Source organism: Patella vulgata, chromosome 3 (assembly GCF_932274485.2).
Source record: "Patella vulgata chromosome 3, xgPatVulg1.2, whole genome shotgun sequence".
NCBI classification, from domain to species: domain Eukaryota; kingdom Metazoa; phylum Mollusca; class Gastropoda; family Patellidae; genus Patella; species Patella vulgata.
In genome coordinates this window covers 77,526,673-77,541,304 of record NC_065881.2, presented here as the reverse complement: position 1 = coordinate 77,541,304, position 14,632 = coordinate 77,526,673, and the positions used below count along the sequence as shown (strand labels likewise).

Genomic DNA, 14,632 nt, shown 5'->3' with positions numbered 1-14,632 from the left:
TTTCAGGCCTAAAGAAAAACCTGCAATAGGCAGATTTACCTCTTGCATAATGCCTGTTTAAGAAAAGAAAATGAAAATATCAAGAGTAGATAATTACCGGGCTTTGATTCAATAAGGTTAAAAAGAGACACTGGCTTGTTTATATTGGATGTTCGTCATGGTGTCGTGACCGGTATCGGATTCGAACTACCAAACAATAGATCAAAGAAAGTGTACGGTATAGTTCCATGAGTCTCCGGAAAAATGATGAAAAGCAGCATTAATCAATTGATGGAACAGTTTTTTTTAAACATAGGCTATTCAGATATATGGAACAAAATGTTGTTTATAAAAACAAGTTGAATATGATAACGGCTACGTTAACCCAGGGTAAAAAATTTACTTATACGAAAATAGCCATGATCAACAAAGCTGTTTGTAATGCGTTATGGTTGTTCAGTTGTTAAAAACATTTATTTTGTGCAACTTCTAAATGAAAAATAATTTTTGTACACTGATTAAATAAATATGTTCAACACGAAGGTAAAACAATATCAAACGAAAAAGAAGGCCATGGTTGAATTGTGTAACACATCAAAGCTGTTGTAATCGTTAGTGATTGTTCAGTTGTGTATCTGTTGGGTTTTTTCCAATCACCATGAATGTGTTCAGTGTATGCTGCTATTTTTTTCCGTTTTGACAAGCCTGAGCTGAATCGTGATCCATTAACCATTTGCACAATACTGGTCTCGGTGATTACATGTATATTAACTTTAAGAAGTTTAAGAAATAGATCATTTGAAAAAAAAAAAAAAAAAATTTAATCACTTAAAATATCACTTAAATATGCATTAAAAATAACTTAATCACTTAAAATATCACTTAAACATGCATTATATAAGAGCTAAATCTGCCAATTGCAGGTCTTTCTTTAGACCTAAAATGTTATCTAAATTGTTAATTATGCAGTTATGAACAAAACCAAACCATAATCAACTCTCGATGCCATCAGATACTCGAGATTTTAACTAGATTAGAATGGCTCACCATTTAAAAATTTAATTTAAAAAATTGGGAAAAGGAGGCTAAGTCTTGAATATACCAGTGCCCTGGTTACCACAATGCAGACATCTTGCCAAAACTACAAACAGTGAAAATTTGAATGGATTAATTTGAATGAAATTTTCATTTTGCATTATCTATTTTTGAGCTATTATAGCAAGAATGGTTAGCTCTTTATCTTTAATGTAACTTTTAAAGTTTAATCTCTTATAGCAATATCGATTCATGATAAATCATTCTGTTCCATTCTGTATTACAAAGATATGGTAAATAGAAAATTACAAAACAATTCAGTGTACTTTGCCGACGGTGTTAACAAGCATCTTTTAATCCAATTGAATTCGAGTCGAGAGTTTATCTACAGTTCTTTATATATATATTTCTTTTCCTTTCTTTATTATACTGGTTATTAATTTCAGTCCATTCCAGTGTGAAAAGCTGTGAAAAATTAGAAATTATCCCCAAACTTTATGCTCAAGATAGTTCATTAAAAAAATAATAAAAATAATTGTATTTGACTCATTTGACTACACTGCACAGAGAATAATAGGATGTACATAGCTTGCATATTTAAATGATATTCTATTAAATACATGTTGATTTTGTAATTGCTTCAATTCAATTTGTGGAAAGTAATTTCTTCAGAAACCTTTTAAACTTTTATTTATGAAATCTATTTATTATTGGCTGTAGGATTGTTACAAACAAGTCTAAACAGTGAAGACGTTTTGGATTTTTTTCAAACCAAAAACTTGATTGTTATATACTCGTCTAATTGTAGCACAATGTGCTTTTGAGTCTTGAGGTATTTTTTTCAGATGTTGAGTCAGTTTTCAAAAGCAAACAAACCTAAGACTAGGCTGACCTTAAAAATATCTTTGTTTCGCCTAACGCGACCGACTAACTAAAACCACCCCCGACTTAAATTATTTTATTGCACTTTTCCACGATCTTTTTATTTTATTTTGTGTGTCAACCTGAAATATACCATGAGAGTTATTTCCCTTTACTATGGCTATGGTTTGATTCATTATTGAAACTGGTTGATCAAGACGAAAGCGTCATAGGTGTCGCTTCTCAACAAAATGGTTGCAGACGAATACACGTCCATTCCCACGAAATGAATCTGCCTCTGTGTCTGTTGTGCGTAGTTTTAAACATGACGACGATATTTTCAATATCCGTTTTCGAGAAAAATGAAGACACAACCCGCACTATCGTTAAAAACGTGTTGAAGGAGTTTCACACTTCAAGTTCGTGGCAAATCGTGTGCGAGTCGGGCATCACGAAAAATCCCGATGTCATTGATTTGTTTGCCAATAAAGAAGACGAATGTTTAATAAGGTTAATAAAAACTTTCAGTTCGTTACTTTTTACGTCAGACCCCAAATTCATTAAACAAAATTAATGAATCTGTAGTATACAGCTAATAAGTTTTCTGTATTGATTTCTCTGACTTTAAAAAAAAATCTGAAAAAAAAACCGACCTACCGACCCTTCTCCTCGATTGTGGGTCGGGTTTGGTGAAACAAAGATATTTTTAAGGCCAGCCCTATTTGTAATTGAAGATTGTTGAAAACCGCTCGAACTTGAACCCTAGATACAATTAACTTAGCAAGTGGATCTGTTTCAGAATCGGAATATTTATTCATAATTAATAGAGACCATGACTTACGGTAGTGTTAGTGATTCATGATTTGTTTCTGTGTTCCCACTTCAAAACATTTACAGTCGGTCGTTTTTGATAATGTTGCAAATCTTTACTATCCATGGATACACACCCAAAATACTGGCTGTTAAAAACTCTTTCTCTGAAAATAGATCCCAGGCCTATTCTTCAAGCCAGTAGATAATTATAATCTGATCTGTATGAAATTGTCTTGTAAATGCCCCCAAACGAAAGAATAAATATGGGACAACCCTTGTCGACTGCTCTGACGATTTAGCTGCTGTGGGGGGTATGTTTCAAAGCCTGGCAGCCTATCTGTAGTCCTAATTAGAGAGAGAGAGAAATGGGGTTTAACATCCACTTGACACAAATTAGGTCATTTCGGGACCAACACATGGTTCAGTTTTATTTAGCAGTGGGAGGAAACCGGAGAACCCGGAGAAAACCCACTAGGTTGGACAGGCAACCCTATTCCTTGTTACGTACAACCCTAATTAGAGAACTTGAGAAACGTGTACTACTGAAAATTATATAATTTATTTCTGCACTCGTATAAACAGGACAATCGATTGATACACAACTAAAATACTGCCGTTAAAACCTCTTCACTAAAAATAGATCCCAGGCCTATTCTTCAAGGGACATTAAACTTTAATGACATGACTTCTGCTAACTGCCTATTCATAATCGACATCCAAGGGAGCAATTTTCCCCAGCTTGATAAAATTTCATTTTCCGCTTCGAGATTAGTTTTGATTTCACTCGTAAAGTATTGGATTTTTTTTCTCTTGGTTTGATCAGATTTTGACGTTTCGTAATGAGTAACATGTATGGATGTCTTGTTAGAATGTTGTTGAAACCATTATTTCTTCCTTAAGATGATTTTAATTACTCTCTTCGCAGCTTTGTGGTTTCCCTTCTCTTTAATCAAACTTGAATTACACACTGGGAAGTCATGGCATACGTGCAAAATAAAATTTAATGACCTATAATTATCTCTGTCACATTACTTTTTTTTTAAGGGAGAATTTTATTATCAGAATTGAGTGAAATCTAGGTTAAGTTGGTTAGACCTTAAATTCATTGTAAAAAAATGTATTTGCTCTGATTTATATATAGCTTGAGGGAATCATTACTTTATTTTATGAAGACTTTTTATAACAGGAAATAAATTAAATTAATGTTTGCTCTCCACCAATGTTACACATTTGTTTCAGGAGAATTATTTGGTTTCAATTAGAGATAAGTTCGCTATTGACCGATTTTTAGCGAAGAAATTGTCTCTTTTTTTTGACCGAAAACTTTTGGGACTTCCATTCATTTTGGCAGAAAGGCCATTTCTGGAGAAGAAAATCAAATCTATAGAATATTCAGTCATTAAATTCTATACTTATTCTATTTAATTCTTGAATACATATTGAAAAAGCTACATGTGATAGTCGGGTGGTGCTTATTCTGTGAAGGTTACAGAACCCTTGACGACAGTTGTAATTTGAATGAAATACTGCTGTCCGGGGAAAACTCCCTCATAGCACTGTGCATGGTGTTTGGATGGTCTTCATTAGCACAGTTGCTGTAGTAAAGTAAAACATTTAAACCTCATTACGTTTCATTTGGGCGTTTATAACCTCGACTTGCTTCTACACTTGTTTCATGATGGATTGATTTTGTGTTTTTTGTTGCATACATGTACCAATAGAAAACAGTAGCTTCTAATATACATGTTAAACCATTGCAACTGTTTTCACTAGAAATACAATATTCATGTCTTTTTCAAGATAATTGAGTAGTTATCACTTGCGATAGCGATTATCTTGCTACAGGAGTTGGTATAAAGCTCACACACTGTGGTAATTAAGATGTATCTGTTCTCCTGTGTACAATGTGTTCCATGAAGGGTTAATTTGAGTAGGTCATTTCTAGTTATCTCCCAGGCTGATGGCATGTGAGTTCTATTAAAAATAAACGCCTTTTTCACTTAGAAAATAATTAATTTCTGCATGACTGTTCTATAGTTCATCTTCATTAGGCAGATTGGTGTAGAAAAGTAGGGGGGGTTGGATGGCCGAATGGTTAGCACGCGTGCGCTGTATCATACGGCCTGTCATTGAGTCAACTGGCGGGGTTTCGATTCCCCGGTTGTACGTGGCAAGGAGTAGGGTCGCCTGTCCAACCTCGTGGGTTTTCTCTGGGGCCTCCGGTTTCCTCCCACTGCTAAAGAGCCCTTTACGCAAGTGAATTATTGAAATAAAATTGAACCATGTGTTAGTCCCGAAATGACCTAGTTTGTGTCTAGTGGACGTTAAACCCCATTTCTCTCTCTCTCTGTAGAAAAACCCAATTTTGTTTCTGTTTTAGAGTTAATAGTTATTTGTTTTATAATAATGGATATCTAGTGAACATTATTAAATGCATTCAAACAAAAAATTGGTCTTGACTTCAGTTTAAACAGCATTCACAATCAAAACTGTATGACCATTTGATTTTTACATTGGTTTCTATTGACTTCTTTATTTGTTATAGTCAAATTAAACAGGCGTTATGCAAGAGCTAAACCTGCCTATTGCAGGTCTTTATTTAGGCCTTAAATGTTATATAAATTATTAATTAGACATTAATTACTTAGCATGACCATAAAAATGGATAATCAAGACTTTGTTTATTATCGTAACAACGGTAGCAATGACAATCGAAGCTATACAGTGAAGTTATTTGACTGAAATTTTCAACATATTCCCATTTCATTATCTATGTTTTAACTATTTTAGTGAGAACTGTCAGCTCTTTATCTAATCTTACATAATGGCCACTTTTCAGCAATCTGTTTAACTCTAGTTCGTATTGATTTGTTAATATGACAAGATCATAATCAAGTCTGATGACATCGGATAGGTCCGATTTTAAGTATGGTAGATTAGAACGGTTCAGCCATTTAACAACCAGTATGGTACAGTGGTTACAATCAGTGCACATATCTTGTCAAACCTTCAAAAGCTAATAGTAATATCTTTACTCAGAATAAAGTAATTAAATGAAATTTTCAATATATATACCGGTATTCACTTTACATTATCTATTTTTGAACTGTCAGGGAGAGGGGTTTTACATAGGCTAAGCCTGTTCCCCAATCCCATGCAGATATCCTGAATAAAAATATTGTTTAAAAAAAAAAACCCAAAAAACCTGTTATAGCAAGTACGGCCAGCTCTTTATCTAAATCGTACATATCTTTGAGTAATCATACTTCTGTTTACTTTGTACAAGGGAATCGTCACGAATGGATTTTTTATACTTGGATGTTATTAAAGATATAACAAACAATATAAGTTCCAGCACTATTTTAATGTAGATGGCACTCAGAAATCAATAGAAACCAGCGTACAATGTAAATAGTCATAACTGAAAGTTTGAATTTATCCCTGAATAATTTCTTTTGGTATTGGCTAATTTTCTCTGTATTTAACTTTTATTATGGCATGTTTGGACTCTAATTACCTAATAACAACAGCATTTATACGATATATGAATAATTTCTTGTTGTACATAACTTTTATTATGGTATGGTTGGACTGGTCTAATAACAACAGTATTTACACGATAATGCGATGCACCATTTCTTTTACTTAAACATACATTATACAAGAGCTAAATCTGCCTATTGCAGGTCTTTCATTAAACCTGAAATCTTATATAAACTATTAATTACACATTTATTAACAAAACAAAACCATAAGCAACTCTCGATTGCAAAGGATACTCGAGATTTTAATTAGATTAGAACTGTTCGCCATTTGAAAATTTAATTTAAAAATGGGAAAGAGAGGCCAAGTCTTGAATATACCAGTGCACTCGTTACCACAAATGCACACATCTTGTCAAAACTACAAACAGTCATAACTTGGCTCAGAATGAAGTAATCTGAATGAAATTTTCAATATTTTTATTTTTCATTATCTATTTTTTGAGCTATTATAGCAAGAATGGTCAGCTCTTTATCTAAATCTTACATAATGTATCTTTAAGCAGTGAATGTGCATATGAGAATATGTCATGTTGTGCCTTTAACCTCTTATCTTACATATTCATGATATATTATTCAGCCATTGTGTATGATGTCATTATTCTTTCCATCTCATCGTTTCTGTTTTTTGTCAGGAGTGTGTCTGTGTCTTAAGAATAATAACTTGAGTAAATATTTAGTTTGAGGTTACCATATAATTCTATTATACCTTGTATATTTACTATCAGAAATTTGCTTTCAACATTTACAATTAAATTGTACTCTGTGTACCTGTACTATAACATTAAACCAGAATATTTTCAGTTGTTGTAACACGTTTCAAAATAGAAAGTCTTTTAATCATGATGGTGTGATATTAATCAGTCTCTTTTATACAGAAATAGATGAGAGGCTTTAATTAGCGTGTTAATGGGATATTTAATATACATGTAGTACACGTTGTGTCTTGTTAGAAGATTATCATTAACACTTCTCTGTGTACATGCAACTTGATGTAACGTAATATCATCACGCAGTCAAACCTGTTGCTGGTTTTTTTTTTAGACATCCAAACTTGAATAGAATAACAATAATGAGCGCACAACTTTACGCATTAAACTTAGTTTTTGTCATGGGGCACACATCTTTTTTTGGCACTATATTTGAAATGGAATGGGGTTTAACGTCCTACTGTTCTGCTCCGACTGGGTTAATGAAGACGGGCACTATATTTGAGAGACGAAGGTGGCGGGCATGCACTGGTAGTACTAGTAATTATAGATATACTATATTTGAGAGGCGGAAGGGGAGGAGGGGGTGGGGGTCAGGTACTTGTAGTACTGGTATATATAGATTCACCTTTGCTCAGTGTTCTATTAGGTTGAGCAGGGAGATGGCACCACAGACAACAAACTCATACTTAAATACAACTCGTTATCATAATGATGTTGAAAAATTCACCACTTACGATAGTGTTCAGAGAGAGAGAAATGGGGTTTAACGTCCACTTGACACAAACTAGGTCATTTTGGGACTAAATTATTTATCATTTTTATTTCAACCAATCTCTTGCGCGTAAGGTTCTTTTACAGTGGCAGGAAACCGGAAGACCCAGAGAAAACCCATGAGGTTGGACTGGCAACCCTTCTCCTTGTCACATAAAAATGTGGAATTGAAACCATGCAACTTGATTCAATGACAGACCTTATGATGAAGTGTGCACATGTTAACCATCCCCTCCCCCCATCCTTCTATTAGTGTACAGAGGTTTGAAGACGCCTGGGGCCAACTCAAGTATAGGGCCTAGTATTCAGAAATGTGACAAAAGAATGATTTTTTAAATGGATTATCTATGTTAGATGTTTTGATTTTTTTTAAAATTTAATGGTAAAAATCAATTTGTGTATAATTTAGCTGTGGAAATTAGATTTTCTTTCCCCCGAGAAATGCAAATGCTGCTCAGAGACTTTGAAACTTGACTTGTTCAATTAATTGTTGTTTCATTTTCTTAATGAATCTGATGAAATCATTAGAATAAATCCAGTAACTAATCCATAAAATTTGTCTGCTACTAATTAGTTTGTCTGCCAAAAAGTGTTTGATCAAAATGGTGGATTGCAAAAGGAGAACAAGTCAATTTCAAGGGGCTTATACTCATTTAATTTCTTGATTCTTGTGGAATGGGGGGGGGGGGGGTGCGGGGGATGTGGCCAAGAGGAGGACAAGTCAACTGTTTAATTCCTTGATTCTTAGTGAGTGGAGGGTTTAAGAGGAGAACAAGTCAGTTTAAAGAAAACAAACATATTAAAGTATAAGTAAATAATGTTGATGAGTACAGGTATACACTGATCGATGACATTTGATTAATTTAAACACATGTGACGACACATCGTTATTTCAACTAATTAATTACAATATGTTGACATGATGTTTAACATTGATTGATGTATATCTACAAATTTACAAATTAATAAGTATATAAAACTATTAACTGATATTGGAATATTAGGTTTTCAAAAATCCATGACCTTCATTTCAGAGTCTTAAATATATGTCCAACCTCAGGGGTTTTCTCCGGGTCCTCCGGTTTTCTCCCACTGCTAAAGACCCCTACGCGCAAGCAAATTATTGAAATAAAATTAAAACCATATGTTAGTCCCGAAATGACCTAGTTCATGTCGAGTGGACGTTAAACCCCATCTCTCTCTCTCTCTCTCTCTCTCTTAAATATATGTGGGTTACTTTATCAATCATTACAAATTATTTATTTATTATATTTATACACATTCTATATATTAATTACCTACATACTCTTCAAATACAATTATCATCAACAATCTGATCATTTTATTGATTTATAGATTTTTTTTTATGGAATGAAGTGGGATGGAAATGGCGTAGCTAGAGAGTTTAAGGAATCCATTAAGGCTTCCAAATAGGATGTCTTCGTGTTTTGGGACAATGACGGGCACAAATTTTGATTATCTCAGGCATAATTCATCTGTTTTCTTTCATTGTTTTTATCGATATATTAAATACAAATACAACACATAGTTAAAAAGGTCAAAACTTGAATGTATTCAAAAAGATATGTGCAATTAAAATTTCATCGTTCTACAAGTATGCTGCTTGCTATGCAATAAGCCTGCTGCCATTTTGATATCCACGAAAATTTAATGATAGGCCTGTTTAAATTCTATTGAATCCAAGCCAAGACATTATCAAGCATTGGTATTTGGATTTTGTGTTCTTAATTAAATGCTTAATAATCACTCCAATATTCGCATGAATTAAACCATGAGAAATTTGATATTTTAGCGAAAAATGCTAATGGTGCACTGCTAATTTTAAGTAACCAATCTGAGTACATATTAGCATGGATTAAGCCATTGGAAATTTGATATTTTTTAGCTAAGAATTGTAACGACGCGATGTTTGGGATTATCCAATGAAATGATCTGTTCAATTGAGCTATACACTGAAGGGGGAAGGAGGTTGTGGGGGAGAGGGGGACATAGAGTTATGGGAGACACCTACATGTATAGAGCAGTAAAGAATATGATTTGTGTTCCTCACTCATATCTCTCACAAACTATTCAAATTGTTACATCATGGAGGTCATCAAAAGTATTAAAAAAGAAAATTTTGTTTCAATCAGATTGTGTTATAAAGGTTGTTCTGTTCTAATAATTTGACAAATTTAGGTTGAAAATAACTCAGGATCCAATTATGAAATTGAGTTTGAAATTCAGCTCTAAGATTACCTTGTAATGAAATTTCCTTGATCCTTCCCAGTCCAACACATGCACCTCGTAGAATTAAACTTAGAAATATCATTAGGTTGTATTTAGATTAAGCTAGTTTGAACGTTAAACTGGTTGTCAGTAACATGGAGATTCGTGTAATTGAGTATGGTAATTTGATTGTAGGAATTAAATTAAAACCTTTGGGAAATAATCTAACACCAGAATGGTTTTTATTTCTATAATGAAATTACCATAAATTTAAGTTTTTCAACACACAGACACAGAGAGAGAGAGAGTGAGAGTGAGTTGTCAACTGTGGTCAGGGTCCTCACTTTGTTACCTAATCTGTTAATGCAGCATAGTCGAGGAGGGTACCCAGTGAAGCCTGGAAATAAGGCACTTGTCACAGACTTTGTCAAGTACAAATTATCACACAATGTATGTCATATACAATCCTGGACATGAGAGAGAGAGAGAGGGAAAAGGGGGTTTAACGTCCACTCGACACAAACTAGGTCATTTCGGGACTAACATATGGTTTAATTTTATTTACATAATTCACTTGCGCGTAGGGGTCTTTAGCAGTACTGATGACCTGGTCCTGAAAGACCCCACCACCTTAACAAAAACTAACCCTAACACTGCCAGACTCCATGAGTAATTTGCTTGAGGTGAAATTATTGTAAACGCATCCTTTGGATTAAAATGGACAAAAGATAAAATTGTATTATTGATTTTTATTTTTATTTCAGACGATTTATTTGTAAAGAAGAATCGTGTGTTAATCTGGGCCAATGAAGTATGGGGTTTGCTGAGAGGTCTAGAAACATTCAGTCAAATTGTATGGAAAGGGCTGGATAATAGGGTAAATTTATTGCATAATTCTTGATTTTAAAAGGCTGGATAATCCATGCCAATATAACTTTTTCAGTTTAATGAAATGAAATGATATAAGGTTTAACGTCCAACTAGTCCTGCACCACTGACAAGGAGCAATCACGCCGAAAAATCCTGATGAACTTTCTCGGCCAACACCGGGTGCGAACCCGTGACCTTTCTGTTGAATAGAATGGATAATAGGGTACATCTAAATCCATGGAAATGAAATGAAATGGGCTTTAAATATTTTGAAAAGGTTTTGAAGCACTGAAGCAAAATCCACATTAATTTAGTAAATATATGTGTTTGAATCATGTAGAAGACTTAATTGAAATGATTGTAGATAAGATATAAAGACAGCTGAATGTCAGTTGGCTAACTACAATCATGGTTTTATGTAGATGTTCATAGATAGTGTGAGGACAGATTTATGATTATTCATGAATTCTTGTTGTTCATTCATGAAGATAAGTAGGTAGGGGTAATTGAGCTGTTTGATATGGAGGCTAATCAAGTGTAAAAAGGGGAGATAATTATGGAATTAATGGTCAATTACAACTGTATGATCATATGGTATCTATGTCCGTGCATGTCACTGAGACACAGAGTTTTGGGCTACCTCAGGTTTATTGCTAAGCAAGCTATTTTGGCTTTATCTGAATTGGAATGATGTTCTGATCATGTAACAAAAAGTTTATCAAAATTAGACTTAAAATAAGGTCAAAGGACACAGTTAAATCCACACTGGCAAATATGATTGAAATATCATTCCATTATGTTACAATAATATGTTTGATAAAATAAATACATTTTGTTAAAATATGTTATGTTCTATATTTTTCAGTTATATGTAAAAGAGACAGTAATTAGTGATTACCCAAGATTCCCTCATCGTGGTATTCTAGTCGACACCTCTCGTCATTTTCTATTTAAAGAAATTATTTTTGATATTATTGTAAGTTGAGTAACCATTTGTAAAAAAAATTTTTTATGTATTTCCCACATATTGACAATATCTCAGTTCATCCTTCTGCAAGTATCTTTTGGGGAGACCGGGTTAGGTTGAATGGCTAAAATGATTAGTGTGTGCACGCCGTATTATAAGATCTGTCATTGAATAAAACTGGTGTGGTTTCTATTCCCCAATTGTACTTGACAAGGAGTAGGGTCGCCTGTCCAAACTCGTGGGGTTTTTTCCAGGTCCCCCGGTTTCCTCACACTGCTGAAGACCCCTACGTGCAAGCGAATTATTAAAATGAAATTTAACCACATGTTAGTCCCGAAATGTCAAGTCGACATTAAACCTCCGTCTCTCTCTCTCTCTCTCTCTCTCTCATGGAATGGCTTCAGAAGAAGAAGGTAGTTTGGCGCCAGTAGAATATGTTAGTCAGATAATACCACAAATATGTCTGACATTTCAGTAATAGTAATAGTAACCCCAATTTACTATAATTGACTATAATCCTAGTCATTCATAAAGATTGAATGCAGAGTAGTAGAGAAGGTAACAGGATCAGTGAATCAGAATGAAAAGCGTTCAGGCATTTAGCATGTGGGACCCTTGAAGATGTGGGGGCTGACCAGTTTGTTACTGGGATATTCTGGCACAGCATCCACAAATTTTAATTTTAGTTTTTCAGGGAAACTAGTATTTAGAATTTTCTTCCTACTTTTTGAAATTCTTTGAAAAAAACATTTTAAAAGCAAAATCAAAAAAAAATTGATTGTTCTCAAGAGCCTTTATCTCAAAAGTTTTTATGTTCACATGAGGTTATTTATCCAATCTGATTAAAATACAGATCTATATTTAGTTTCGTTTTTTATACTTTCGATGGCCTACACTACATGAAGATCTGACTGGTTGTAGTGATAGGTCTTGCCAGAGGTCATACGAGCGACTTTGACCCTATGATGTCAAACATTTGATCAACCAATCAGCATTGATGTTTCTAGTGGATTACCCACAGTTCCATGCACCACATGCCACAAGCTCACTGTAACAGACCGTTCCATTGGCTAAACCCTCACACCATTCAGAACACGTCAATGATAACAACTCTTCCAGATCCTAGTGTAGTAAAGACAAGTAAAACGAAATTTTGAACTACAAAAAATGAAACAAAATAGGATCTGTGTTCTAATCAGCTTGATATTTATCAAGGTCTGGAAGAACGAAAAATCAAATGATTGGTGTGAAACATTGATAACGTTCAGGCATTTTATTACTGGGTTATTTCAGCACTGTACCCACAAATTTTAATTTTATTTCTTCGGGATACATGTATTAATATTTTACCTACTACTAATGGAAAAAATTTAAAAAAAAAAAAAAAAAAAAAGGATACTTGTATTAATATTTTGCTTCCTACTATTTGAAAAAACATAAAAAAAAAATAAAAAAAATGTTGCTCTTTCTAAGTTTCTATGTTTAGAAAATATTTTTACAAAATAACAAAATATTATTCACATGGGGGCTATTAATCAATTCCGTTAGAATGAAAAATCTGATTGGTTTACCCAGGTAGCCTAAATGTAGAAATAAAATGTATCATTGTATTTTCAGGATGGTATGGAAGCTAATAAAATGAATGTATTCCACTGGCATATAGTTGACGATCAATCATTTCCTTATCAGAGTAAAGTTTATCCTGATCTTAGTAAAAAGGTAAGACAATCATATAAATCACAGTTTTACAATTCCTAAACTTTTCAGAAAAATAATCACCATTGGACAACTTTCCCAGTGACCTGTTATTGTCCCACATGAAATTATGACATCTTATAATCATCGCACGAAATATGCTATTATCACATGACATACTGACATCGTATCATCACATGACATACATGTACATCTTATAATCATCACATGACATGTTATCATCACACAGCATAATGACATATCACCATCTCAAGACATGTCATCATCACGTGACATAGTGGCATCTTATAATCATCACACATCATAATGACATCTTATCATCATCACATGACATTATCATCACGTGACATCGTCATGTTTTATAATCATCTCCTGACATAATGACGCCTAGCCCTGGATCCATTCACTTAATTTGAATTGTTCGTTTGTATGTGATTTCTGCGTGTTGTGTCTTGTCCGTATATTTGTGTTTGTGTAAATTATGTTGCGCAGTCCCCCTACACTTACTATTATAATACAGTTCAACACATATAAATTTAGAATATATATAATACGCGTTTAATTTTTGTCATCTGAACAGTACACAAGAACCTCTCTATAGCATGTCTCTCTGTGTTAATGTATAAGATGGGTGTCACCATGGCTCTCTCCTACAGTGTTATAGTGAAGTCCTATTGTACAAACCTCACTATGATTTAGTACCTGTAGACAGATGACCTCAAGTTCAGATTTATAATGAAAAAATATGCTCTTTATTAAGATAAAACATTGTTGTGGTGAAAAATATTACATGATAAACACTGTAATGACCTTTATTCAACATAACAGACAAAGTCCTATATATATAATGGTACTAATTTGACCTTTTAGCACTTGGTATATGTAAATATCAACTACCCAGTTTCCGTGAAGAAAATTAGAGAAACGGGATATATAGTTCATACCGGTATTCCCTATGGACATTTGGAAACCACCCAAATTGTTGCTCAGTCTGACGAACCAGTCTGAGATTTGTTGCTTAGGCTACCAGAACCACCCCTAGATATGTTTTTAACTCTCTGTATGGTAGCACCATATATATACTACAACTCAGGTATCATGTAGTTGTGATGTTTTAGCAGGAGTTTCTGTATCTA

The 14,632-nt window shown here is 33.7% G+C and overlaps 1 protein-coding gene across 3 annotated transcripts in view; it reads left to right on the top strand.

Annotated features, from left to right (window-relative positions):
* The window catches only part of LOC126816848 (beta-hexosaminidase subunit beta), a 124,361-nt gene that overhangs the window by 89,987 nt on the left and 19,742 nt on the right, over positions 1-14,632 (top strand). For 2 of the 3 annotated variants that reach the window (XM_050543622.1, XM_050543621.1), the window contains exons 6-8: positions 10,708-10,820; positions 11,679-11,789; positions 13,398-13,499. In XM_050543622.1, coding sequence (XP_050399579.1) covers positions 10,708-10,820; positions 11,679-11,789; positions 13,398-13,499 — 326 coding nt within the window. Of the gene's footprint in view, positions 1-10,707; positions 10,821-11,678; positions 11,790-11,845; positions 13,500-14,632 lie in introns of those variants that run through there. The other variant, XM_056099447.1, reaches the window with a different exon arrangement.